This window comes from Pteronotus mesoamericanus, unplaced genomic scaffold (assembly GCF_021234165.1).
Source record: "Pteronotus mesoamericanus isolate MK-2021 breed Mesoamerican mustached bat unplaced genomic scaffold, CSHL_Meso_final contig_78, whole genome shotgun sequence".
Classification (NCBI taxonomy): Eukaryota; Metazoa; Chordata; class Mammalia; order Chiroptera; family Mormoopidae; genus Pteronotus; species Pteronotus mesoamericanus.
The window spans coordinates 564,302-587,568 of NW_026555258.1; the positions used below are offsets into that span (position 1 = coordinate 564,302).

General features: G+C 69.2%; 1 protein-coding gene across 8 annotated transcripts; it reads right to left on the reverse strand.

Annotated features, from left to right (window-relative positions):
- Positions 1–5: 5 nt before the first annotated feature.
- On the reverse strand, positions 6–22,251 carry GRIN1 (glutamate ionotropic receptor NMDA type subunit 1). Of its 8 annotated transcripts, XR_008530047.1 has the most exons (22): positions 21,943–22,249; positions 19,597–19,731; positions 18,029–18,205; positions 16,032–16,094; positions 15,156–15,256; positions 10,597–10,718; positions 10,350–10,524; positions 9,018–9,162; positions 8,837–8,920; positions 6,915–7,056; positions 6,686–6,813; positions 6,287–6,451; positions 6,087–6,205; positions 5,863–5,975; positions 5,638–5,786; positions 5,382–5,539; positions 5,006–5,167; positions 4,736–4,845; positions 4,481–4,626; positions 3,151–3,261; positions 1,020–1,236; positions 6–870 (listed from the first exon to the last, which is right to left on the reverse strand). XR_008530047.1 is itself a non-coding variant. In XM_054584111.1 (21 exons), exons 1-21 carry the CDS (start codon positions 22,198–22,200, stop codon positions 802–804), a joined length of 2,832 nt encoding a protein of 943 aa, XP_054440086.1. In that variant the 5' UTR covers positions 22,201–22,249; the 3' UTR covers positions 6–801. The 8 variants fall into 8 exon arrangements, 4 of the variants coding, with proteins under 4 accessions (XP_054440086.1, XP_054440087.1, XP_054440088.1 ...); XR_008530050.1 differs by lacking the exon at positions 16,032–16,094 and having other exon boundaries at positions 21,943–22,251; XR_008530048.1 differs by lacking the exon at positions 3,151–3,261.
- Positions 22,252–23,267: the final 1,016 nt, after the last annotated feature.

Here is a 23,267-nt window from a genome sequence, read left to right on the forward strand (position 1 = left end):
TGACATTCTTTTAGGCATCACCACTGCACACACTGGGTCAGGGAGCGGTGCGGCGCGCTTCCGGCTTCTGGAGCCGAGGGTCCGCGCGCAGCCGCGCACACGCCGGGGGGAAAGGCACGCGCTCGGGCACAGGACGGGCTAGGCCTGTACAAGGTGGCGGGCGGGCTGAGGAGAGTCCGGAGCCGGCGGTCGGGGAAGCCCATCCTGGGCTGCATGCCGGAGGAGGCCAAGAGGAGGCTCGGTCGGAGTCTGGAGGAAAAGCAGGGAGGCAGCCGGGAGCCCACGGAGCCCCTGCGGAGCGGCTGCCAGCTGCGGGTTCAGGGTCTGCAGTCGGGGAAGGGCAGGGTTGGTTCCGCGAGAGGGATCGAGAGGAGAGGGGGCGGGGAAGAAGAGGAGAGGGGGCGGAGCCGAGGCTGCTAGGAGTGGGTTCTAGAGCAGGGGTGCCTCAGTCCCCTGGGGCCACAGGCCCCCGCTGTGGCTCTGGTGGTGGCTGGGGAAGGACGGGGCTTCAGTCTCTGCTCCAAGCCCTTCTCCCCACTGCTCAGAGACCCCAGGGCCCTGCCTCTGCCGGAGCGCCCTGCGGCCCTGCCCAGCCAGCTCAGCTCCGGCCCGTCCTCAGCCGCTCTGGTCCGCGCCTCGGTCCAGCAGGGGCTGCCCACCAGGCAGCAGGGCAGACGAGTGGACGGGAGGCCCGGGGCGGGCAGTCTCGGGCCGGCGGGCTTCCCTCAGGCCTTCCCGAGCAGCAGGACCCATCAGTGCCCTTGGCCGGGCTAACTGGGCAGGTGGGCGCCTCCGGGGGCCTCACACCACGGTGCTGACCGAGGGATCTGAGAGGTTGAGCGGGCCCGGGATATCAGTGGGATGGTACTGCTGCAAAATAGAAATACACAGACAAGGCGGCCCGTTAGCCCGACGCTCGGGGGCGCACGCGGGGCCGGGACGGGTGGACCGGCCAGCCGGCCGACCGGCGGGCGGGCGGGCACGGCCTGGGGGAGGCTGGGGGGCGCTCCTCCCCTGACCCCGTCGTGCTCCGGGACTCTGCGTGGGCCAGGCCGCTGTCCCGTCCATCTGTCTGTCTGTCTGCGGGGGAGGGGGGCAGAGGAGGGCGGGCAGGGCGTCTCAGCTCTCCCTATGACGGGCACACATCTGCAGCTGGCCCTCCTCCCTCTCAATAGCGCGTCGCGGCAGCACTGTGTCTTTTTGGTTTTGCAAAGCGCCGCGTCCACCCCCGGTGCTCTATAAATAAGAACCAACAATCAATACCCGCTGGCCCCGCTGGCCGCCAGGGACCCCAGCCCTGAGCGCCCAGTGCCACCCTGGCCCGGACCGGCCACAGGACAGGGGCAGAGGATCTCAGCAGCCGGACCGACCCCTCCCATCCCAACAGAGCCCCCCCACCCAGGCCTCCCTCCGAGCAGGTGCCCAGCCTGGAACAGGGGGAGGGGGGAGCTGGGCTGCCCTCCCCCGCCCAGCCCCCCCAGCTGGCAGGGACCCCAGTCACCCCTGCAGGGAAGGGCCAGTCCCAAATGCCACAGGGGGCCAGGGCTGACCTGGGGACGGTCCCTGGTGCCCGAGAGGCTCGGGCGAGGCCTCCAATGGGAGCGCATCCCCAGAAGGGCACTGTGAGCGTCTCTGAACTGCGCCTGAACCCGTGGAGGGGCCTGCCTGTCTGCCCTGGGGGGGCGGGGCGGGCCCAGAGCCACCCCTCGCCCGCGTGGCTCTTGTGTCCGTCCTCTCAGATGCCTGCCCAAAAGCGCTGCCTGCTGGGGAGACCTGCACCCGCACTGCCCCACCCCACCACTCCCTGGTGGCTCCTGGGCACCTGCCCTCCTCTCCCTGCGCGCCGGGCGCTGCCCCCGGCTCAGGCCCCGCCCTCTCCTGGGCTTGGGCGGCCCGGCCTGTGCTCCGGCCCCGCAGGCCCTCGCTGTGCACCCTCCGTCCCCGTGCCCAGAGCCTCCTGTGAAGAGGAGCCAGCTACGCCTCCAGTCCTCTCCCGGGGGTCTCGCCCTCCTCCCACGCACTGGGCGGGCGGGGGGCTGCAATCCCACTTCCGCTTTGGAGCGTGGCTCCTGTGGGGCCCGGGCCAAATCGGCCCCAGGACTGCAGGGAGTCCGCTGGCCCCCTCCCCACCTGGGACTGGGGCGCCCTTGGCAAGGCCGGGCCCGCTGGGGAGGCTTGTGGTCCAAGTCGCACAGCCAGTGCAGCGGCAAGCTGCCCAGGGCCGGGGGGCAGGGAACTGTGGGCTCAGACCGAAGGCCTGGCCCCGCCGTGGCCCTGTGGGGCGGGCTGGGGGGCTGGTCTCCTCTGAGGAGGCGCCCCCGTCCTGGGCCTCGGTCTGGGAGCCTCCCCGCCCCGCCTTCTGCAGGCCGAGGCCGTCCCCCCCCATTCTCAGCACCACGGGGGCTGCCGGCACACCCCCCGCAGGGCCCCTGCTCAGCCTGGGCTGGGAGCTGCCCCCTCTGGTCCCGTCCACTCCCCGCCTGACAGTCCCCTGTGGCTGGGGGCCTGTTCCAACTCCAGGCCCCAACCGTCCACCCAGATGGAGCCAGGCCCGGCCCCCAGCCCCGGCCCACACAGAGACCACATGGAAGGGATGCAACAGGCATGGCTCTGGTGAGACACGTGAGACAGGCGTCTGGGTGGCGGGGCCGGCAGCCAGACAGATGGACGGATGGGACATCACAGCCACCCCTCTCCGTGGACTCCGCGGGGAGGGAGAGAGGGCAGCGGGCCCGGCCCGGAGAGGCTGAGAAACTGACGCCACAGCGAGGTGGCGTGGCCTCCCGGCCTGTGAGGAGCCCAGGCCGGGGCGGCTCGGGCCCCGGGGGCCCCCGGCAAGGCCCCGAGCGGTGAGGCCGACTGGCTGACCAACGACATGACACAGCTTCAAGATGGCGCATGGCGTCATGGCATGGGGGGGGCAGACTAACGCAGAGACACAGGGGGAGAGGGCCCGGCGAGGGCCCGCCCGCGGGAGGCCGGCCGGGAGTCCGGGAGAAGACCTAGTGTGCGGGGCGAGTAGAGATGAGGGCAGCGGCCGCGGGAGGGTGCGGTGGGGTGGGATGACAGGGCACGCCTGATGCACGGGACACAGACACGGAGGGGCGAGGTCGGAGTCGGAGACGGGGGGCTAGGCGTTCTTCCCCTTACCGTGTCTTTGGAGGACCTACGTCTCTTGAAGCTGGAAGCCAGGGTGGAGGTGATAGCCCTAAATGTGGCTTTCTTTTTAGGGTCGGGCTCTGCTCTACCACTCTTTCTATCCTAAAATGAATATGTATAAGTGATTAGACAGCTAAGGGGGACGGCCGCGCCTGCCCTCGCCTGCTCCTCGGGGGCCGCCGCCCCGCCTGGCGGGCCGCGCGGGCCCTCGCTCCTGCCTGCCTCCCTGTGCTGGGCCGACGGACGTGCGCGGGCGGCCTCTGCTCCTGCCCGGGTCAGGTCTGGCCTCGCTCGTGCTGGGGCTGGGCTCGGGGGTCCCGTCGGGCGCTCTTCCTGGGAGGTCCGCTGGGCTCCCTGGCTCTTGGGTGGCCCTGGTTTACAGGCGTCCCAAGGAGGAGGGTCCCCCCGAGCGCTGGCGGAGTCTCCCCTCAGGCCTGCCAGCCAGTCTGACTCCTGAGGGGGGCACACCGAGATTCAGGAGGGGCCGAGGGGCCAGAGGTGGGCGTCGAGAGGAACGGGAGCAACAGACAGAGGCAGCTCCCGGGACCCCGGCCTCGGGCGGGTCTGATAGCCGGGACGGCCCCGCGCCGGCCAGCGAGGGCAGCAGCCAGGTCGCGGGGGCAAGAGTGGGCAGATGAAAGGCGGGGGGACTCCAGCAACCCGTCCCCCCCGGCCCTTCCTCTCTGCACGGCCCGCTTCGCCCCAGGCACAGGCTCTGGGGAGGCACCCAGAGAAAGAGAAGAGACGCGGCAAACTGGACGGGGACCGTGGGGCAGGAGCCACGGGCCTGCACAGACCTCGCTGCCTGCCCCACCCCAGGCGGGCTGCCCCCTGCCGGCGGCAAGCTCCCCCAGACACGGCTGGGGCGCCAGGCAGGACCCGCGGAACGGCTTCGGGCTGGAGTGACGGAGCACAGGACACAGGGGGCAGTGGGGAGGGGCCCCGGAGGGCGCTGAGGGGGAGCGTGGGGCGGCGAGGGCAGAATGCGCCTTAGACTCACGTGCTACACCCGGGTGGGTCCCTGTCTTACCCTGCCTCAGTTTGCCTTCCTATGGGCTGGGCGCCGGAGGGCGACTCTGGAGACAGAGGGCCAGGCGGAGGCCGGGGGCAGGGCGCGTGGCCTCCGTCCGCCCGGCTGGGCAGAGGGCAGCCACCTGCCGGAGGTTCCCCACTGACGCCGCCCGCGGCCGTGGCTCCTAGCTCCAGTCCTGCTCACACGGGCTCCGGGAGCCAGGGCCAGCACTTCGGCCTGCGGGGATGGAGGAGGACCGGGGCCGGGTCGGGCCATGGGCACCAGGCCTCGGAGGGTGGCTGTCCCTACCTGCAGGTTCTTTCGCCACACGTTCACCGCCGCAAAGGCCAGCTGCATCTGCTTCCGGCGCGCGTCCTTGTGCCGCTTGTAGGCAATTTCGATGAAGATCAGGAAGATTCCAGCCACGATGCCCCCAGCCACCAGCATGAAGACCCCTGTGGGCCAGGACCCAGCGCCTCAGCGGCTGGCTAGCCGGGCTCCAGGCCCCCTGCCGCGCCCACCCAGTGTCATCGGGGGGCGGTAAAGGGAAGGGGGAAGACTCGCCTGCCATGTTCTCGAAGGTGAGAGTCGCAGGGGCGTTGCTGCGCGAGTCACACTCCTGGTACCGCACCCACGTCTTGTCCAGGTCTTCCATGAAGCCGTTCTCGTGGGACCTGGGCGGGCGAACAGTTGGGGGTGCGGCCTGGGCGTGGCGCGCGACTCGGGCCGGGCGGGGCCTGGACGGGGCCGGGGGCGGGGCTAGGGGCGGGGTGGGGCGTGGCGGCGCCTGGGGCGCTTGCGAAGGCTCCCGCAGAGCAGGCGAGGCTGACTCACTTGAGGATGGAGAGGGAAACGTTCTGCTTCCAGGGGCTGTCCTTGCGCATCCCGATGCCGAAGCCGGAGCGGAAGAACAGCTCGCCCGTGGTCACCAGGTCGCACTTCTGCGAGGCCTCGAACTCTAGCACCGCCGAGTCCCAGATGAAGGCGTGCAGTTTGCTGCGGGAAGGGGCTGGGGTCACGGGAGCCCTGCCCAGTCGGGCTACCCTCGACCCGCACGTTCGCACTCCTTCGTCCTGCCGGCCCGCAACCCGTACGCCTGTCCCCATCCCGTGGGGCCCACCCAGCCTGGACACTCGCTTTTCCTTCGAGGGGGCGCTCCCGCTCGCCCAGCCCGCCCCTCGCCGGCCCGGCGCGCGGCCCCGCCGCTCACTTGTCGCGCACGGCCTGGATGGCCTCGGCCGCGCTCTCGTAGTTGTGCTTCTCCATGTGCCGGTACATGGTGCTCAGCTCCACCTGCCGCCGGAAGTAGATGTCCACCGAACTCTGCTTCACCGTCGCGTAGATGAACTTGTCCGAGGGGTTCCTCAGCTGCGGGGTCAGAGGCGGGCTTGCGGCTGCTCCCCAGCCCCGCCCGAGGCAGGCCCCGCGCACCGCACGACCACGCCCCCCGCAGGGCCAGGCCTCACCCGCGGGTCGTTGATGCCCGTGATGCGCTCCTCGGGCCGGTCCAGGACCAGGAAGGCCGCCAGGTTGGCGGTGTAGGAGGCCACGATGATCATGGCAAAGCCGGCCCACACCATGCCCAGGATGCGCGCGGAGAAACTGCGCGGGGCGCCTGCGGGCCGAGGTCAGTCAGATACGGCCGGCGGGGCATGGCGGGGTGGGCCGGGCGGGGCCGGGCACAGCCTCACCTTCTCCGATGCCGGAGTTTAGCAGGACGCCCCAGGAGAACCACATGGCCGAGGATAGGGTCAGCGCGTCCTCCTCCTCCTCTTCGCTGTTAACCTTGAACCGGCCGAAGGGGCTGCAGGGCGCAGACGGCGGGCGGGAGAGGGCGGGAGAGGCAGCCGCGCCCCGCCCTCGCCCGCTCCGCCCGCCCCGCAGGTGGAGGATTCCGGCCCCCGGCCGCGCTCACCTGAAGCGGTCCAGCAGGTACAGCATCACGGCCACCACGTGCACCGACAGCCCCACCAGGAGCCACAGCGTGCTCTGGAAAGGCTGCATGAAGGAGTCCAGCGTGCTCCGGGGGATCTCCTGCGCGGGGGCGGGCGGGGCAGGCCATCAGCGTCGCGGCCCGCCCCGCGCCCCGCCCAACCCCCGTGGGGCCCTGCCCACCTTCTTGACCAGAATGGTCAGGCCCTGGTACTTGAAGGGCTTGGAGAACTCGATGTACTGTGCGCGCTCGTTGTTGATGGTCAGCGGGGCCACGATCATGTCCGCCTGCCCACTGAGCAGCTCGCCCATCATCCCGTTCCACTCCTTCTTATTGCTGTTGTTCACCTGCGGGGCGGGGACACGGCGGGCCCCGTCCCGAAACAGGATTCTACCCCAGCGCGCCCCCCGGGTTCCCTGCTCTAGACCTTGCCCAGCCAGCAGGCCCCGCCCTCCTGACCCCTCCCGGCCGGCCGGCCCCGCCCTCCAGGACTCCGCCCAGCCTGCCGGCCCTGCTCATCCACTGCCCCGCCCCTTCCGCCGGGCCGGGCCAGCGCGGAGCCCCGCAGCGCTCTCGCGTACCCGCTCCTGTGTGCCGAACTTGCCATCAGCCACTAGGTGCACCTCGTAGGTGAAGTTCATGGTCCGCGCCAGCTTGATGAGCAGGTCAATGCAGAAGCCGTAACAGCACTGAGGCACCGTGTGGCGCGCTGGGGACGGGGAGCGGTGGTGACGGCAGGAACCCCCGCCGAGCCGCCCCGCCCCGCTCGGCGCCCGCGCCCCAGGCCACGCGCCCCAGCCCCGCACTCACGGCTGCCTGGCGAAGTGTCATTGGGCCCGGTGCAGATCACTTTCTTGACAGGGTCCCCGTTGACTGTGAACTCCTCCTTGCACGTGCCGTCGCTCAGCGTGGGCTTGACGTACACGAAGGGCTCCTGGTGGATTGTCACGATCTGGGGGCGGCAGGAGGCAGAGACCCAGCCTGGACCACCCGCCTTGGCTTCCAGGGGGCGCTGCCCTCTTCACGGCGCCCCTGAAGCCTCTCCAAATCCCAGACGTCTCTCCCCTCCTGCCGCTGCCCCCTCTGGAGCCTCACCCTCCCCAGCCGCCTGCCACCTCCACCAGCATCATCTGCCTCAGGAGGGGCCCAGACTCCCCGGACCACCGTGGCCCCCGCGGCGCTCGGAAGGCACAGGGCCTCCTGAAACACGCGCCTCCTCTTGGCCTACACACCACTCCCTCCACCAAAGCAGCCCGCTGGAATGTCCCGTCCGTCCTGGGCATCTTCCCCAACGTCTTGGGGATGAAGAACTCCCTGCCCCCGCCCAGGGCCTGCCCTGGCGGACAGGGGCCTGCGTTCCCTGACATCCACCCAGAGCCTGCGTGGGACCCGCTCAGCCTCCCCAGCAGCGGGTCCTTTTCTGTCACCGTCTCCCCGCCCTTCCTCTGCCCCCTGCTGCTGCCACCCTCCCTCGCATGCCCGCCTCTTCAGTCCTGGGGCCTGTTGGAGCCCAGCCAGTGTTCCCTCTCCTCCTGCTCCTTGAGGGGCTTGTAGGCTGGGGAGGGGAGGACAGATTCGTGCAGAGGGGGCGGAACCTGGCCCAGCCTACGGTCGAAGGCGGAGAGGGAGGCGGTGCCGGAGCTGAGCCCTGGCCGGGGATCTGGGAGGCGCCCTCCACGGGGGGCGCTGAGGAGGCGGGGCCTTCAGGGTGGACCAGCCTGAGCCTCCGCAGCAAGGGCAGCGTTTCGGCTTTTGTCCCTGGGCACGGGGAGCTCCTGAAGGAGCCGAGTGGTGTTTGGATGTTCATCATGGTTTTCTCTTAGACAAGCAATACTTTAAAAGTCAGTGGGGGAAAAGTAAAAAGCTGGCAGCCTGGATAGAACCATCTGGTGTTTTGGGTCACTTTCAGACTTCAGCACGTGGTGCCTGAGCTTTAGGGAGCAGGGAGGCGACCTGCCAACAGGCACAAAGGGCTTGGGCGAGAGGCCGCGGGGGCGGGTCCAGGATGCGGGCGAGGGTGACCGAGAGGCACGGGGGCCTGGGGACACTGGGAGCTGCTGGGTTGCTGGGCACGCATGCCAGCCTGGCACTGGTAAGCAGGAGGAGGGACTCTGAGGGCACCCTTGGGGGAGAGAAGGGGCCCAGGGATGTGCCCAAAGGAGCTGGAAGGGTCAGGCCGACCAGGGAGAGGCCCTGTGAGGCGTGGGGCCGCCCGGAGGGAGCTCTCCGAGGCCCAGGGCGAGAGTCCAGGAGGGGGTGGCCCATCGCAGGGGACGCGGCAGGGAGGCCAGGGCCAGACAGACAGCATGGCCCGGTCAGGGCAGGGGCTGTGAGGCTGGAGTGTGGCCAGCCAGGACCCTCTGGAGGGCGACAGGCAGCGCGGGGGCAGGTGTCCAGGAGCAGGACAGGGTGCTAAGGCTGGTGTCGACAGGGTGACCACCCATCTGGCCTCTGTCCCCGCTCAGCTTGTTCCGGGGGAGCCCTGCCCCTCACAGCCTCCCCGGGTTCACGTGGTGCTGGGTCGGCTGCGGCCCTGGAGGGAGCCACGGGACGGGGGCCACCCGCCTCCGCCCCCTCCACCTGCTCCCCGTGCGTCCTCTGGGGTGCCTGGCAGCCCGGTGCCAGTTCTGACCCCGCTGCCTTTAGGGGCTTTCGGTGGCCTCACTGTGCCCTCCTCCGCGCCTGAGGAGTCGGAAGGCGTGTCCGGGCGTGGGGGCGGGGGCGGGCCCCACCTTCAGCCTGGTGGACATCTGGTACCCTCGCGGCTTCTCCGTCTCTCCGCCTGGCCAGATGATCTTCCTGTCGTTGGGGATGACCTGGGGGTGGGAGTATGAGATGGAGGGTGGCCACGCAGGGGTCTTGGCCCCAGGACCCTAAGGCCCCAGCCCCCACCCCCTCATGACCCCCACCTACGTGGGTGCCGTTGTAGATGCCCACTTGCACCAGCTTGCGGTTCTGCAGGTTCATGATGCTGTAGTTGGCGAACTTCCGGTCCCCGTCCTCGTTGAACTCCACGCGGCCGGTCACACCGTCCGCGTACTTGGAAGACATCAGCACTCTGCGGAGGGCGGCGTGGGGTCGACTTCGCACGGCCGCCCCCTCCCTGGCCTCCCGCACAGCCTGAGCCCCGCCTTCTGCCCCTGCCCCAGCCCCAGTAAGACCCAGGGGCTGTGTGTGCGGGAGCCGTCGGGCCGCACAGCCACGGCAGACCTGCGTCGAGGGCTCTCTGTGGGTTGGGGTGCTCGATCCTCACAGCCGCCATCCTCGCTTTACAGACAGAGGCGGACGCCCCGAAAGGCCGCCCTGGCCTGTTTGCCAGTGAGTGGGGGAGACAGGGTTGAGGCCCTGTCTCTTCCGTGGGTACACCTGTGTGTGCGCATGTGGCATACACATGCATCTGTGAGCACAGGTGGTCCTCGTGTGGCATGCACCCCCGCTCGTGTATTTGTGGCGTGTATGTGTGTGCCTCCTGCCTCTCCACGTCTGTGTGCACGTATGAGCCTTACACGTGCAGTTGCGTGCCTCCTGTTGTGGGCGTGGTGGACTCAGCGCTTGCCACCCAGGTGGGGGGTGGGGTCCAGTGACGCGCCGAGCCTGCCCGCCCTGGAGCGTGGTGTCTAGGTGCTGTGAGTACCTCCTGCCCCATGGTGGCTATCCACCGGGGCCTGCGGCCAGCCCTGGCCCTCCACAGGCCCGCGTGGCATCCGGGGAGTCCTTGCCTGAGGTCCTGGGTCTCTGGAAGCGCCCACCCCCCACCCCTGCAGCAGGAGCCTCCTCCCAAGGGCTGTCAGCCACCGTGGGGAGTCAGGTGGGGTTTCAGGGTTGGTTGCCGTGCAAACAGCAAGGGGCAGGTGCAGTGGAGACAGCGACACTCAAGACGTTGGTGTGCGTTGGAAACGGGGCAGATGATTATCATGGTGGAGCAGGTGATGGAGGGGAGGAGAGGAGAGAGGGGGGAATGGGGTGAGTGACCGTATCTGTCGTTTGTGGGCAGCGGGCTGAGGGGGATCCCGCTGAAGAGTGACTATTTCCACCTCCTGGGAGCCGTCCCCACCGCCTGCAGGCGGTCCAGCCCCACTCAAGGTTGGACCCTCCAGCCTCTTCAGTGACTCCGCCCCTCCTGGAGTGGACCCGCCCACCTCTTCCGCGCCCCGCCCACTCCTGGAGAGGCCCCGCCCGTCTCTTCAGTAGCTCCACCCACTCCCAGAGCCGGCCCCCGCCCACCCAGTCAGCAGCCCCGCCCACCTCTTGAAGAGCGGCCCGGTCTTCCAGATGTTGGTGTTGCCCACGCAGCCCCGTGGCGGGTCGGTGATGTTCTCTTTCTCCAGGAGCTCGTGCACGGCCTGGGCCACCACGCCCACCGCGTCGCTGATGTGGGCCGACTCGTTCTTGCCGTTGATGAGCTGTAGCCCGATGATGCCTGCGGAGAACGTCCGCTTAGAGCCCGTGGGGGGACCCCGCCCGCCGGGACCCGGCCAGGCCCAGCACTCACCATCTGGGGCGTAGCGCAGGGCGTTCCCCGAGATCTCGCGCTCCCCTACCAGCCACACGTACCCCGAACCGGTCATGTTCAGCATCGCGGCTGCGCGGTACACGGTGGCAGCGTCGTCCTCGCTGTGGAGCAGAGGGAGGTGACGGGCCAGGACTCCAGCCCTCCCCCCCCAAGGCCGGCGGGCGGCTGCTCCCGCTCCCCGGGCCCTCCTCCTGCCCCTGCCTTTCCGAAGCCCCTCACCTGGATGCGCGCCTGGGCGCAGGCGGGGTTACCGACCAGCCCCGCCCCCAGCCTGCATCCTTCCGGGCCCGGACCCCACAGAGCTGAGGCGGGGTGGGGCCCAGGCTCCCAGAGCTTCCCAGGCCTCTTGACTGGTCCCCCCTTGCCATGCCGGGTCAGGGGGATGGCAATGGTGATGGATCATTACTGACTGACCACTTAGTCACCGGGAGCATAAAGTGCTTTCTGTGGACCATTTTAGTTACTTCTCACAAGACCCCTGAGCAGCAGGCATTAGCACTACCCGTGTCAGGAGGGGAAACTGAGGCACCCCGGGCACACGAGTGGCGGTGAGTGGCAGAGCCAGGCCCGTGCCCAGACTGTTCGCCCCGGTGCCCCAAACGAGCCACGCGACCTTCTGCTCTCCTTGTCCATACAGACAGTGAGGGGCTGGGGGTCTCTGGGGCGGGCACACCCTGGCGAGACCCGGAGCCTGGGAGCCACCCTGGGCGTCGCGGCGGCAGCCACGGGAGAGACAGAGGGCCGCCACCCACCCTCCCAGAGCCTGCACGAGCCCTGCACTCTGCCTGATGCCCAGGGCGGGGCCGCCGGCAGGACCGAGCACAGGCCTCGCCTGGCGGCACACGTGCCCCCGAGAGCCCGGGGCGTCCTCGCCCCATGGACGAGCCCCTGTGGCCCCAGCCTCTCGGGCCTGGGTCTCGCTGGTCAGGATGAGGACCTCGGGCCTGTGGGGCAGTGGGATTGTGGGGCCACGGAGAGTCTTCCCCCACTGCCCCCCTCCCTCCCCTGCGGGGCTGGACCAGCCGCAGAGGGACCCGAACCGTGATGGGCACTTGGCTGCTCCAGCGCACGGGCAGGGGGTGCGGAGGCATGGGCCGGAATGAGCGAGTGCTGAGTTATCGTCGCAGTGGCTGATGCTGGAGACCCGGGTGGCCCTAGGCTGCCTGAGGGGTCTGCCCCGAGTTTTCTCAAGGATTAGCCAATGAAGGAAAACAAAACAAAACAAAACAAAACAACCCCCAGTGTTTGCTCTCAGCGGGAACTCTAGCGTCAGATGGAAGCCACAGCCGGTGGGGCGCGCGGCAGCGCCAGGCGGGCGGCCTGACCAAGAGCGCCCCGCCACCACGGCCGGCAGAACCGGCACGTCGAGGCGCAGCGTGCCAACAGTGCCCACAAAACCCGGCAGCGAGCCGACGTTTGCCGGGGCAGTGACACACGCCTATGCTTGTGTCCTGTAAATTGATCCATCGGGAAAACGGCTTGCGGACAGAGCCTGGCCGATCCATCAGACCGTGTTATGGAAGCGGCCCCTGCAGTAAACACAGTCTCAGGATGATGAAATGGAGCCGTTCGGAAAGGAATCCTCTGCAGTCAGCGGAAAACTGGCCAAAAATTCAGATTAGCTCCATGGGATCTCTCGGCAAAATGCATGAACCTGGAGCCAAAGTGTGTCAGGTGGCCATGCCAGGGCCAGGAAGACAGGTGCCGGCCGCTGCCCCGGGACAGGCCAGGACAGCCTTGGGGCCCTGGGCTTCTGCAGCTGCGTGCGCTGGAGCCGGCCTGCCGCCCGCGGTGGGCTTCGGGCCTCTGCGCCCCAAGGAGCCCGACGCGGCAGCGGCGGGGTGCCCGCCAGCTGCCGCAGCCCAGCCAGCCCCAAGGCCTTGCATAGTGGGTTCGGGGGGGCGATGGTGGGCGTGAGGCTGCTGTGAGTGCTGGGCCTTGGTGGGCAGTGCGCCCACCTGTGTGAGGCGTGTGCATGCCTGGAGCGTCTGTGGTGTATTTGTGATTCCGTGTGGATGCCTGCATGCATGTGTGCACTGTGTATGCTGGTAGGAGTATATGCATGCATGGCATGTGTGTACTTGTCTATAGGTGTGTACATGCCTGTCCATATGTGTGTCGTGTGTACATGCAATGTCTCATGTGTACACATGACATCTGTATGGTGCCTGCTTGTGAGCATGTGCACATATTGTGTGTGATGTGCCCACCGCACACACTCATGCTTGTGGGTATGTATATGATGCACACATGTTCACAGCATGTGCATGGTGTGTGTTCACATGTGCAGTGTATTATGTACACAGGGTCTGTGCGTGTGTGGAGTGTGCAGATGTGACATGCACACACATGTGAGAACAGTGCGAATATACCATGTGCCTGTGCACACGTAAACACATTTGCCCAGGTCTGTACATGCATGTGTGTGTGGTGTGTGCATTCATGTGTGCACATGTGCCATGTATATAATGTGTGTGGTGTACATGGCATGTGCCCCTGTGAATGTGCCATGCACACAGGTGTGTGTCTCTGTGTGTGGCACATGTGCAACCGTCTGCTGTGACCACATCCCCTCCTCTGGGCTGCCCTTTGTTTTGGAGCCACGCATGGCAAACTGTCCTTGACCTTGGGGCTAGCGACACAGGATGAGACCCCCTCAGCCCGTGTCTGGGGACCTTCCCCATCCAGGCCTGCAGCGTGTGGCGCGGGGCCTCGGTGGCCAGAGGGAACACCCTCAGAAGAGCCGTCCCCTCGGCTGGGACCCGGCTGTGGGGGGGTTTGTACGTTGTTTTCCAGGGGGCTTTCTGGCCCGTGTCCTGGCGATTACAACGTATGAGTTCGGTGCGACCTAGTCCTTTGTAAATGTGCCCACGGTTGAGCACCTACGTTTCGGGGTAACCGACTCCTCCATTGGCTCTGCCCTGGACGAAGGGGCTTTCCGCTCGCTCGTCAGCCGCCCACGAGCCCGCCTGTGCGCCCACTGGTGCGCCCCCCACCGGTCCTTTCACCCCAGCGCCTGCTCCCTGCCTCCCTCAGGCCCTGTGAGGAGTGAGTGTGTAAAGGAACAGGGACGTAAATGCGGAGGGTCCGGGCAGGGCTTTCCCTGGCGGGGCCATGTCCTGGGCGGGGCCTTGTCCTGGGCGGGGCCTTGTCCTGGGCGGGGCCTTCTCTGGGTAGAGCTGACTCTGAGCGGGCTTCTGCGGGGGGGGGGGGGGGGGTTTCTCTGGGCCGGTCTTGCTCAAGGAGGGTCTGTGCACTCTCCTGACTTTGCCTGGGCAGTTCCCAAAAGAAACACTTCTCTTACCCAGGCTGGTGCGGCTCCGTGGATTGAGCGCCAGCCTGAGAATCAAAGGGTCTCTGATTCGATTCCCAGTCAGGGCACGAGCCTGGGTTGCAGGCCAGAACCCCAGTAGGGGGCACGCAAGAGGCAACCACACACCGATGTTTCCCTCTCTTCCTCCCTTACCCTCCAAAAAAAAACTTAAAAAAAAAAAAGAGAGAGAGAAGGAAACCGTTCTCCAGAAGCGCTCCCCACAGCGCCCGGGTTGGGCGGAGAGCGTGGGCAAGCTACTTGTGACTCGGAGACCCGGGTCCAGATTCTCCACGGTAGAGCGGGAGGGGGCGGCCGCGGCGAGAATTAGCACCCTCTTTGGCACCTCTGTGGGCAGGGGTGGAGCTGCGTCCAGCCTCCTGGTCCCCGGCGCCCTGGTTGGCCACCCCGCACACCTGGCTCGGCCGGAGGCGTGTTGACCGAGCGTGCCGAGGGGCCCGTCCTGGGACCCAGCGTGCTGCAGGCGGTCCCAGGGCCGCAGGGCCGCCGCGGCAGGGTGCGTCCCTCTGGGTGGAGCGACCCTCTTGTTTCTCTGCACCCTGCTGGAGCCCAGCAGCGCTTCCAGGACCAGGGCAGGGCAGACAGTGGGGTGGACGCCCCAGGAGCCTCTGGCTGTCCCGTGTGGTGGGACTCCTCCTGCATCCTTTCTGGGTGGCCTGCGCTTTCCCTTCTCGGGAGAACTAGCCATTTGCCGACAGGGAGATTTGTACTGCAGGCTGGCCCTGAGGCTGAGGTGTGGGCCGGGCCCTGTCGGGGCAGCTGGCCTGGCTCTCGCTCTCCCCAGTGGGTCCCCTCGCTGCTGCCTGCTCCACAGGCCCCAGCCCTTCGGCCCTTGCACTCGAGCCCTGCTTTGCCTGGGGGCTTCCCATCTGGGCTCACCTGCGTGACCTGCTCACGCCCGGTTCCCCGAGTGCCCTGCCACCCATCTGCCACCAGGGCTGAGTGCCTTCCTAAGGACGGGAACTTGTCCGCACCCCAGCCCCAAAGCCCAGCTCAGGGCAAAGTGGCAGCAGAAGACCGTGGAAGGGAGGAAGAACCCAGCGAGCGGCGGACAGAGAGCATCCCGCCTGCCAGGTCGCCAGGTGTACGTGGCAGGGGCTCTGTGTGGCATGGGCGTTTCGGCAGCTGAAGCTCAACCTCAGCCCGGTGGGGTCCCCCGCTCTGGCCCGGGAGCCGCCCCGGGGGAAGGGGGCCCGGCCAGCCTTACCTGGCCGACAGGATGATGACCCGGGCCTCCAGCTCCCGCGCCTCCAGCAGCAGGGCCGTCACGTTCTTGGTCCCCGGGTCAAACTGCAGCACCTTCTCGGCCTGTGGTGTGAGCAGGAGTGTTAGCAGGTGGCCGGGGCAGGGGACATAGCGCCTCAGGGGCGAGAGTTGGGCCGCAGCCACTAGGAACCCCGAGGCGGCCCGGCTAGGGCTGCCGCGGCTTGCGCCTGCCACCTGCGCTGTCACCTGCCTTCCTGGCTCCCGGCCTGGCCTGGCCTCGCTCATCCTTCCGGCAGCCCGCGGGCGGGGCTGCGCTGCACCCTGCTCTCTGCACCTCTCTCGCCACCTGCCACTGCTGTCCTCTTGGCTCTGAGCATGCAAGCTGACGTGGGCCTAGACGCAGAGAGCGTGCGGTGCACAGGCGCCGGAACCGTTTTGGAATGCAACTGGGAGCGGAGACGGGGCTGACGTGGCCGAAACCACGGGAGGTCCTCGCAGGCCTGGTTCCACAGGCCTCTGCCGAGTGGCCCGGACCCCAGCAGGCAGACGGGCGGCTGGACGGGCGGGCTCCCTCCTGGGTTCCACGAGGAAACCCCGGGGGTCCCAGAGATTCGCATGCACTTCCCGGAGAGCAGCTCCTCCTGCGGCGTGCCTGCTCTCAGGCGCAGGCCAAGGCCGTGGCCGCGATGGCGGGGCCGTGGAGACCCACGCGGCCACTCGTGCCCTCTCCTGCCTGCGGCTGCCTGCCTCACGACCTCACGCTCCTCACTGCTCGGGCCGGCGGCTCGGCCGGGCCGGAAAACGGCCCTGGCGGCCGAGGCGCCAGAGGCCAAGGCTCCCTAGTCGGTGGGTGGCGTGCACGTCCATGCATATATACCTTGGGTCCGCGCTTGTTGTCATAGGACAGTTGGTCGAGGTTTTCATAGTTCCTTTTTTTACTCTGATGAATAATGTGCACAGAGAAAATATGCAGACACAGAAGAAGATTATAAACGGTTGAAAATGACGGCGCTAAAGCAATCACACCACCTCCTCGGCACGTCTGCAGACGGGCGCGTACCTGGAGCTCGCAAACACCGAGGCCCGGGCGGGGCGGGGCCGGGGCGCGCGGGGCGAGGGCGCCCGGGGCCGCTGAGGCTCCCGGCCGCGGAGCTGCGCTCGCGCAGACGGTCACGCTGGGGAGAAGGGGAGGCCCTGTCTGCGTCCATGCTGACAGGTCCCTTCGGGGTCCCGCCTGCCGCCCCGCTCTTGCCATGCACCTGCCGTGTGGCCCCACCCGCGTCAGTCCTGAGTGGGAGGTGAGCGGCCCCTCCCCATGCACTGCCCCTACGGCCCCGCCTCCTCCCCGTGTCCGCCCTTCGGCCTTTCTAAGAGGTCACGTGTTCTGCTCCCACCCACTGCTGTGCGCGCGCCACGGAGAGCGAGAGGGGTTTGTGTGCACGCGTGTGCACAGGGAACAGGCACCTGCGTGGGGAGGGGAGTGGGCCAGTGCCGTCGAGCACTCATCTGTGGGGGTGGGTGCATGTGCACGTGTGCGAGCTGGGGGGGAGCGCGCCCATGGGCCGCGTGCCGACGCGGGGTGCCCGCGGGGCCGTGGGAGGGCACCTGTGGCCTGAGTCTGCGGCGGGAGGTGTGGAGGGACCGCAGCCGCGGCCGGGAGAGTGTGCGCCTGGGCCCAGGCGTGCAGCGGCGTGGCTGCCGGGTGCGTGAGCGTGCACCAGGCGTGTGAGGGCGTGTGAGGGCGTGCGGCCCCGGGGGCTGTGCCAGGAGGTGGTGTGCCTGCCGGGTGCCGAGGGGCCGTCTCCGGAGGGGTGGGGGCTCGGGGCACTGGCCGCCAGCCCTCCCTCCCAGCCTCAGCCAGTTCCCCCGCAGGGATCCCCAGGGCTCTCTGGGCCTGCTCTCTGGCCTTGCCCCCCAACCGGTACCCCCTATTCCCTCAGGGGTCTATGGCGCCTTGGGGCCCCTGGGTGGCACTAAGCTTGTTGAAGCCCACTCTGACTGCCCAGAGAGAGCATGCTCCCCCCCACCCCCTTGGTCTGGCCTCCCGGGGTCCCCCCAGCCTGGCCCCCCTTCTGCCCAGCTCGGCCTCCACCCCACGGGGGGCCTGTGGCCCAGGGACTGAGCGGCAGGGCTGTGGACTGGGTGAAGGCTCCCGGGGCCTCTGGGGAGCCCCTGCCGCTCCTCGGGCTGGCGGTGGGGGCGGGCAAGGGAGGGACTGGGGGTCACCTGGACCCCCAGAAGCCACCTCTCCGGTCTCTGGGCAGCCCCCCAGAGCTGGGCCGGGGCCGGGGCAGGTGGCCAGTGTGCCCGGGAAGCAGGGGTCTGACTGGTCTCCGGGAGGAGCGCCGCGCAGTGGCGGGAGCTGAGGAGAGGGGGCGGGGAGGCCCGCGGGGGCACAGCCCACGCCGGGGCCGGGGCGCGCCAGTCCGGGGGCCGGGCTTTGCGGAGTGGGGCTGACGGCTGCGGGGAGGCCGGCGAGGGGACCGGCCCTTTGGGGGGCGTGGCGCACGGTCGCCGCCCTGAGGCCGCGGGGGCGGGGCGCAGCGCCCCGAGGTCGGCAGATGGGACGCGCGGGACGGGGGCGGGGGCGGGAAGGTCCGGCGCAGGCGGACCTGGGTGGGGGCGGGGCAGGGTGTTTGCGGAGCTCCAGGTGGTCCTGCCCTCGCCCCGCAGGGACCGACACGAAGGAGATTTCGACTAATGGCAGAAGCGAGTGAAATGAGCTGAGGACAGGCTGGGGCGGGCGCTCGCCAGACGTGGCGGTGCTGACCATGCACGATGGAAAGAGAAGTGTTCACACACGGGCCACAGACACAGCGCAGGCCGCCGCTCCTCCTGCCGCGCAGGCGCCCCCCGCCGCGGCCCGCGCCTCACCTTGGACTCGCGCTCCTCCAGCAGCGTCTCCAGGCGCTTCTGCGCCGCGCGGCCCTCGTGGTCGTCGCTGACCAGCAGGATGATGTGATTCCAGCTGTAGACGCGCATCATCTCGAACCAGACACTGGACTGGTGGGAGTAAGGCGGCACGGTGCGCAGGAAGCTCAGGTGGATGCTCTGCGGGGACAGGGCGGGTTGAGCGCCGTGGAGACTCCGCTCGGGCACCCCGCCGGCCTCCCCCTCCTCCCACCCGCCTCATTTCCTCGGAGGGCGGCGCGCCCTGGGTCCGCCTGGCCGCGGCTGGGAGCCCGCAGGCGTCGGTGGAGCTGTTCCCGGGGCGCAGCCCCAGGTCCCCGCAGCCCGGCCCCCGATGGGCGGGCAGCCGGACAGCGCTGGCTCGGAAAGTCCGCGGGGACACGCGGCCTCTCACAGGTCCGCTGTGGGGCTCGGGGCAGGGCCTTCCCAGGTCCACAGACTCGGAGCTGCCGGGCCCCCACTCGCGGGGGACACTCGCGCTCCTTCACCGAGGCCCCGGCCCTGCCTGCCCCCCACCCCCGCCCCGCTTGCTATCAGCCTCCGCCCCCTCGGCAGCCCGCGTGCGTCCCTCAGTGCCCCTGCGGACCCACACCCCTCTGGTGGCCTCGGAGGCCTCCGGGGTATTTTTTCACCTGCTCCCTCTCGGGGGCCTCAGGGCCGCGCCTTGTCCCGGGAGCACGAAGGCCCCTTTGCCTCTGCCCCTCGTGCACCCGGCCGCGGGGCCACAAGGGTGGTGTGGCCGGGGCCTTGGAGTGGGGCGACCGGGCCTCTCCGCCCAGGCGCGCGGCCCAGGGGGGCCGCGGGAGGGCCCACGAGCGCGCTCAGGGTAAGGCTGGAGGTTTGGCCATCAGATTTGCCCTCGAGCTGGACCGGGGGTCAGGCCGCGGCCCAGATCCCGGCTGGGGCGTGGGGGGGCGGACGGGGCGCGCAGGAGACGCCCCTCCTCCCAGGCTCCGCTGCGCCCTCCGGCGGCTCCCTCCCTCGAGGCGGTTTTCTCCGCTTTGCACTTGAGGAGGCCGGTGCCCAGACCTCGGAGGCAGAGGCCGGAGGGTGCAGTCAAGAGGACGCTGCTGGCTCCCAAGGCTTGCGCTGGGCGCCCGTCACCGGTCACGGGGCCTCTGCCCAGGAGCGTGTGGGACCGCCGGGGGGGTGTGCGTGTGAGTGTGGACATGCGTGAACGTGTCCGTGTTGTGTGAGTGTGCGCACGAGTGTGAATGCCTGTGTGACGGTGTGGACGTGTGCGGACGGCCGTGGGCGTGCCGGGACCTGAGCGCGGAGCCGCGCGGCTGGTGCCGCGGCGCCTGGGTCTGTGGGTCAGCGGGACTGTGAGAGGGGACGGGCGTGAGTGTGCGAGCCTGCGCGGATGCCTGCGCCCGCGACCCGCCCTGTGTTCCTGGAGCCCAGAGCCCCGGCCTGGGCCCCCGTCTCCGCCCCTGTCCCTGCCACAGGCGGCCGCCGGCGGCCGGGGGCCGCGGGGGCCGGGGGCCTCAGCGCCGCGCGGAGCCGCAGGGCGGCCGCGGGGTCGAGCTTACCTTGTCTGAGTAGATGGACATGCGGGTGGTCAGCCCCAGGACGGGGATGCGGTAGAAGCCGGCTGTGTAGGAGACGGGCGTGGGGGTGAAGTGGTCATTGGGGGTGGGTGGGTGGCTGACTAGGATGGCGTACACCTGTGGACAAGGGGACATTGTCAGCGTGATGGAGGCGGGCGGTGCCCGATGCCTGAGCCGCGTCCAGCAGCAGCAGCAGCAGAGGCCGAACTGCGCAGGTGCGGGCAAGGGGGTCCCGGGGACGCCAGCTGTGCACACAGGGGCACACGCCCACAAAGCAGGGCCCCCAAGCCACCCCTGATATCAGCGAATCGCACGGGCAAGTCTGCGGCGGAGCGAGGCTGCGGGAGCGCCGGGAAGGACGCGCAGGGAGGTGACAGGCCGCGTCCCGTGTCCCCTTCCCCAGCCTCCCGTCACTCCCCTGGCACCACTGGGGCTGCTTTGACGTGCACGCTGAGACCCTCCCTGACAGGGAGGCCGAAGGCCTGTGCCCTGCCGTACAAGCCACCCCCAGAGGGGGCTGGGGAGAAGGCTGGCCCTGAGCCGAGCTGACAGCCACACGCAGCCCACGTGCTGCCTCGTGCCCCCTCAGAGCTGGCGTCCCAGACAGGCTGGACGAGGGGTGACCCAAGGGCTCCGTCGCCTTGTTGGCGGCTTCCAGGAGCGGGCAAGCTCGCTCAGTGAGAGCAAGACCCAACGCCCAGGCCTTCCCCCAGGAGGGACAGGCGCAGCCAGGCCTTCCTGTGTGGACCAAGCCCCGCCCCGCAGGCAGGGGCTGGGAGGGGGCAGCCAGCCGGGCTGCACACTGTCCTAGCATTAGAAGGACCTGTCTGTCCCAACTCTGCCTCCTCTTCCTCAGCCACAGAGAAGACCTGTTTCTGCAAGGGTGGGCGGCGCGCCCCGCCCCACATGGCCGGGAGCGGCTGCCACGCTCGCAGACAGCCTGCCCCGCAGGGCGCTCCGTGAGCGACAGCCGGCGCTGGCACCGGTGCTCAGGGGCTGGCTGCCCTCCAGGGAGACAGGGCCCTCAGACAGCCTGGGAGCCGGAGGCGCGAGCCCCAGAGAGGGGGTCCCGGGCCACTTCTTCCTGTCCCTCCCCATCCCACACGGAACATGTGACAGAAGCCGCTGGCCACAGAGGTGTCGCTCGGGCATGGGAGGGGCTTGTGGGGAGAGCGGGGGTGATGTCTGAGCAAAGCTCTGGCCCGGCCTTGGCAGGTGGGCTCCTGGGCTGGTCTGCCCGCCCCCACCCTGCGGGCCCTCGCCTCCAGTCTGCACCCAAAGGCGCCCGGTCAGTGTTTGCATGAGCGTGTGTGCGGGTGACAGGAAGGCATTTGGGAGCATGCGCTGGGAATGCGTGCGCACAGTCTGTATTTCAAGTGCATGCAGATGGGTGACTGAGCCCAGCGCGGGCGTGCTGAGCAGTGTGTGGCACGTGCATGTGTGTCCGTGGATGTGTGTGGGAGCAGGCGGGTGAGAGCCTGCATGTGCAGTGGATTGTGTGCTGCCTATGCGCACGCGTGTGCTCGTGTAAGTCTGCACGGACGCGGATGGGCCGGGCGCGGGTGCGGAGGGGAGCGAGGGAGAGCGCCCCGCGCCTCTTACATAAAGGGCCGCAATGCGGAGATGCTGCAGCCTCATTGGAATTCCGCGGCGGCGCGCGCCCCGGGGCGGACGTTCCCGCAGCGGGACCCCGAGCCGGCCCGCCCCCCACCCCCCGCAGCGCGCCGCCGCGGCGCCGCCTGCCAGCCGCCCCCTGCCGCCTCCCGCACGTGGCCCCCGCTCCTGCGCGACAGCACACGGGCTTCGACACCTGGGCATTTCCCCTCCCAGGCAGACCTGTGGCTGGGGGACGGCGGGGCGGGGGGCGGGGACCGGGAGGGAGGGAGGGAGGGAGGATCGAGAAGCCGGCAGGATGAGGCCCCAGGCACCACCCTGTTCAAAGCCCTGCGGCCTGGGGTGGGACAGGCGCCTCTGCCCGGAGCCCAGCGTCCCCCCCCCCCCACGGCGATGAGCAAACTGCCCCATGTCTGCCACATGTCTGGGCGCACGGGTCGCAGCCCGAGCCCTGGAACCCTCCTGGGGACGGACTGTGGTGACAGGTGACAGACAGGTCTGGGAGCCAAGGTGGGGCACTGGCTGCTGACATGACCAACCCTCGGCAGAGGGCAGAGCGGGCCGGCCGGTTTGGGGGTCCGCTCTGAAAGAGGGGGTGGGGACCTGGAAGCCTGGCTGCAACGGGGAGGGCGAGGGAGCGGGGAGGGCGGGCGCAGGGCGGCGGGGGAGGGGCAGGAGGGGCGGCGGCGGGAGCCCGAGGGCGGGGGCGGGCACCTGGCTGGAGATGAGGTCCTCGCACACCGACAGGGCCATCTGGATGGCGTTGGGCTTGTGGGTGACGGAGGTGGCATTGAGTTGGATCTTCCAGGAGCCGTGCCGCTTGTTGGCCTGGTTCACGGCCTCGCGGAACACCTGCTCGTGCTTCCGCGTGCTCAGCACCGCGCCGATGTTGACGATCTTCGGGTCGCAGGCGGCGCGGGCGAAGGAGCAGGAGAAAAGCAGGGCGAGCGTCAGCAGGCGCATGGTGCTCATGGGCTCCGGGCGGCGCGATCGCGGCGCTCTCGGCGCATCCCCAGCGGGGCGCCCCGGCCGTGCTGCGCGCGCGCGGCCTCGCGGGCGAGGGGCGCCACGTCCCCGGGGCCTTAGGCCCTGGACGTCTTCGGAAGGGAAAGGGGCACCCGAGCCTTCGGTCGGCGGGGACTGTCCTGGGCGCGCGTGGGTTTCCCGCCCCGGGCGAGCGGCGCTGTCCGCGGTGCTGAAGGCGGTCCTGGCGGGGCTCCCGCCGCCTTCTGCCAAGAGGAGACCGCGGAGGCGACTCCTCCGCGGGCTTCGATGGTCTGGGTCCTGACGTTGCGGCGACTGCGGCGGCTGCGGAGCCTCGAGCGGGACGCAAGTCTCCTACCCCTCCCGCCGCCCCCGCTTCTTAACGTGGAGGGGAGGGCGGGCGCCTCCCGCGCCAGAGTGTGCGCCTGCGTTCGTGTGCGCATTTGCCAGAGCGCGGGGAGCGGGGGAGAAGGGTGTGTGCGCGCGTGTGCGCGCGCATCTGTGGACGGGTCGCTGGGACCGTGACCTGGGCTGTCTGGGACCTGCAGGGATCTGGCTGGAGGCAGCTTACGTGTCGCCGCCTGCAGCCTCGTGTCTTTTAACATGACCGAATTTTGCGTGCCAGGTTGTGTGTGTGTGTGCGCGCGCGCGCGCGCGCGCGCGCGTGCGCGAGCCCTCAATCACAGTCGGTGATATTTCGGGACCTGCAGCGGGCTGGAGACCCATGGGGTGCAGACGCCCTGAGCCGTGTCCGTCTGGGGGAGGGCAGAGCGGCTCCCTCTGCAGGAGGCTCGGAAATGGGGAAGAGACACCGTTTGCCTGGTTGTGTGGCCTGGACCCCCGGAAGGGTTCAAAAGAATAGAAGGAATGACAGCAGCTGCCCCCGTGTGGGGCTGGACCTTCCCTCAGCGCCGGGGGTCGGGGCCCCAACCAGCCCGAGGAGACTAGGGCCAGAGGCGGTGCGTGTGCCTGCAGGCCGAGGTGGGACGTCGGGAAGCGCTCGGCCGGTCGGGCACCTGCCGGGAGAGCCCTCTGGGTGCTCGCTCCCACTCTGC

Bases quoted from the DNA above. Each gene is read 5' to 3' on its own strand.
- GRIN1 (XM_054584111.1), bottom strand. From the start codon at position 22,200: ATGAGCACCATGCGCCTGCTGACGCTCGCCCTGCTTTTCTCCTGCTCC. The intron at 19,732-21,942 runs GTGCCCGCCCCC...CCTTGTCCACAG, and splicing joins AGGACCTCATCTCCAGCCAG to GTGTACGCCATCCTAGTCAG. The intron at 15,257-16,031 runs GTATATATGCAT...CTCACACCACAG, and splicing joins ACAACAAGCGCGGACCCAAG to GCCGAGAAGGTGCTGCAGTT.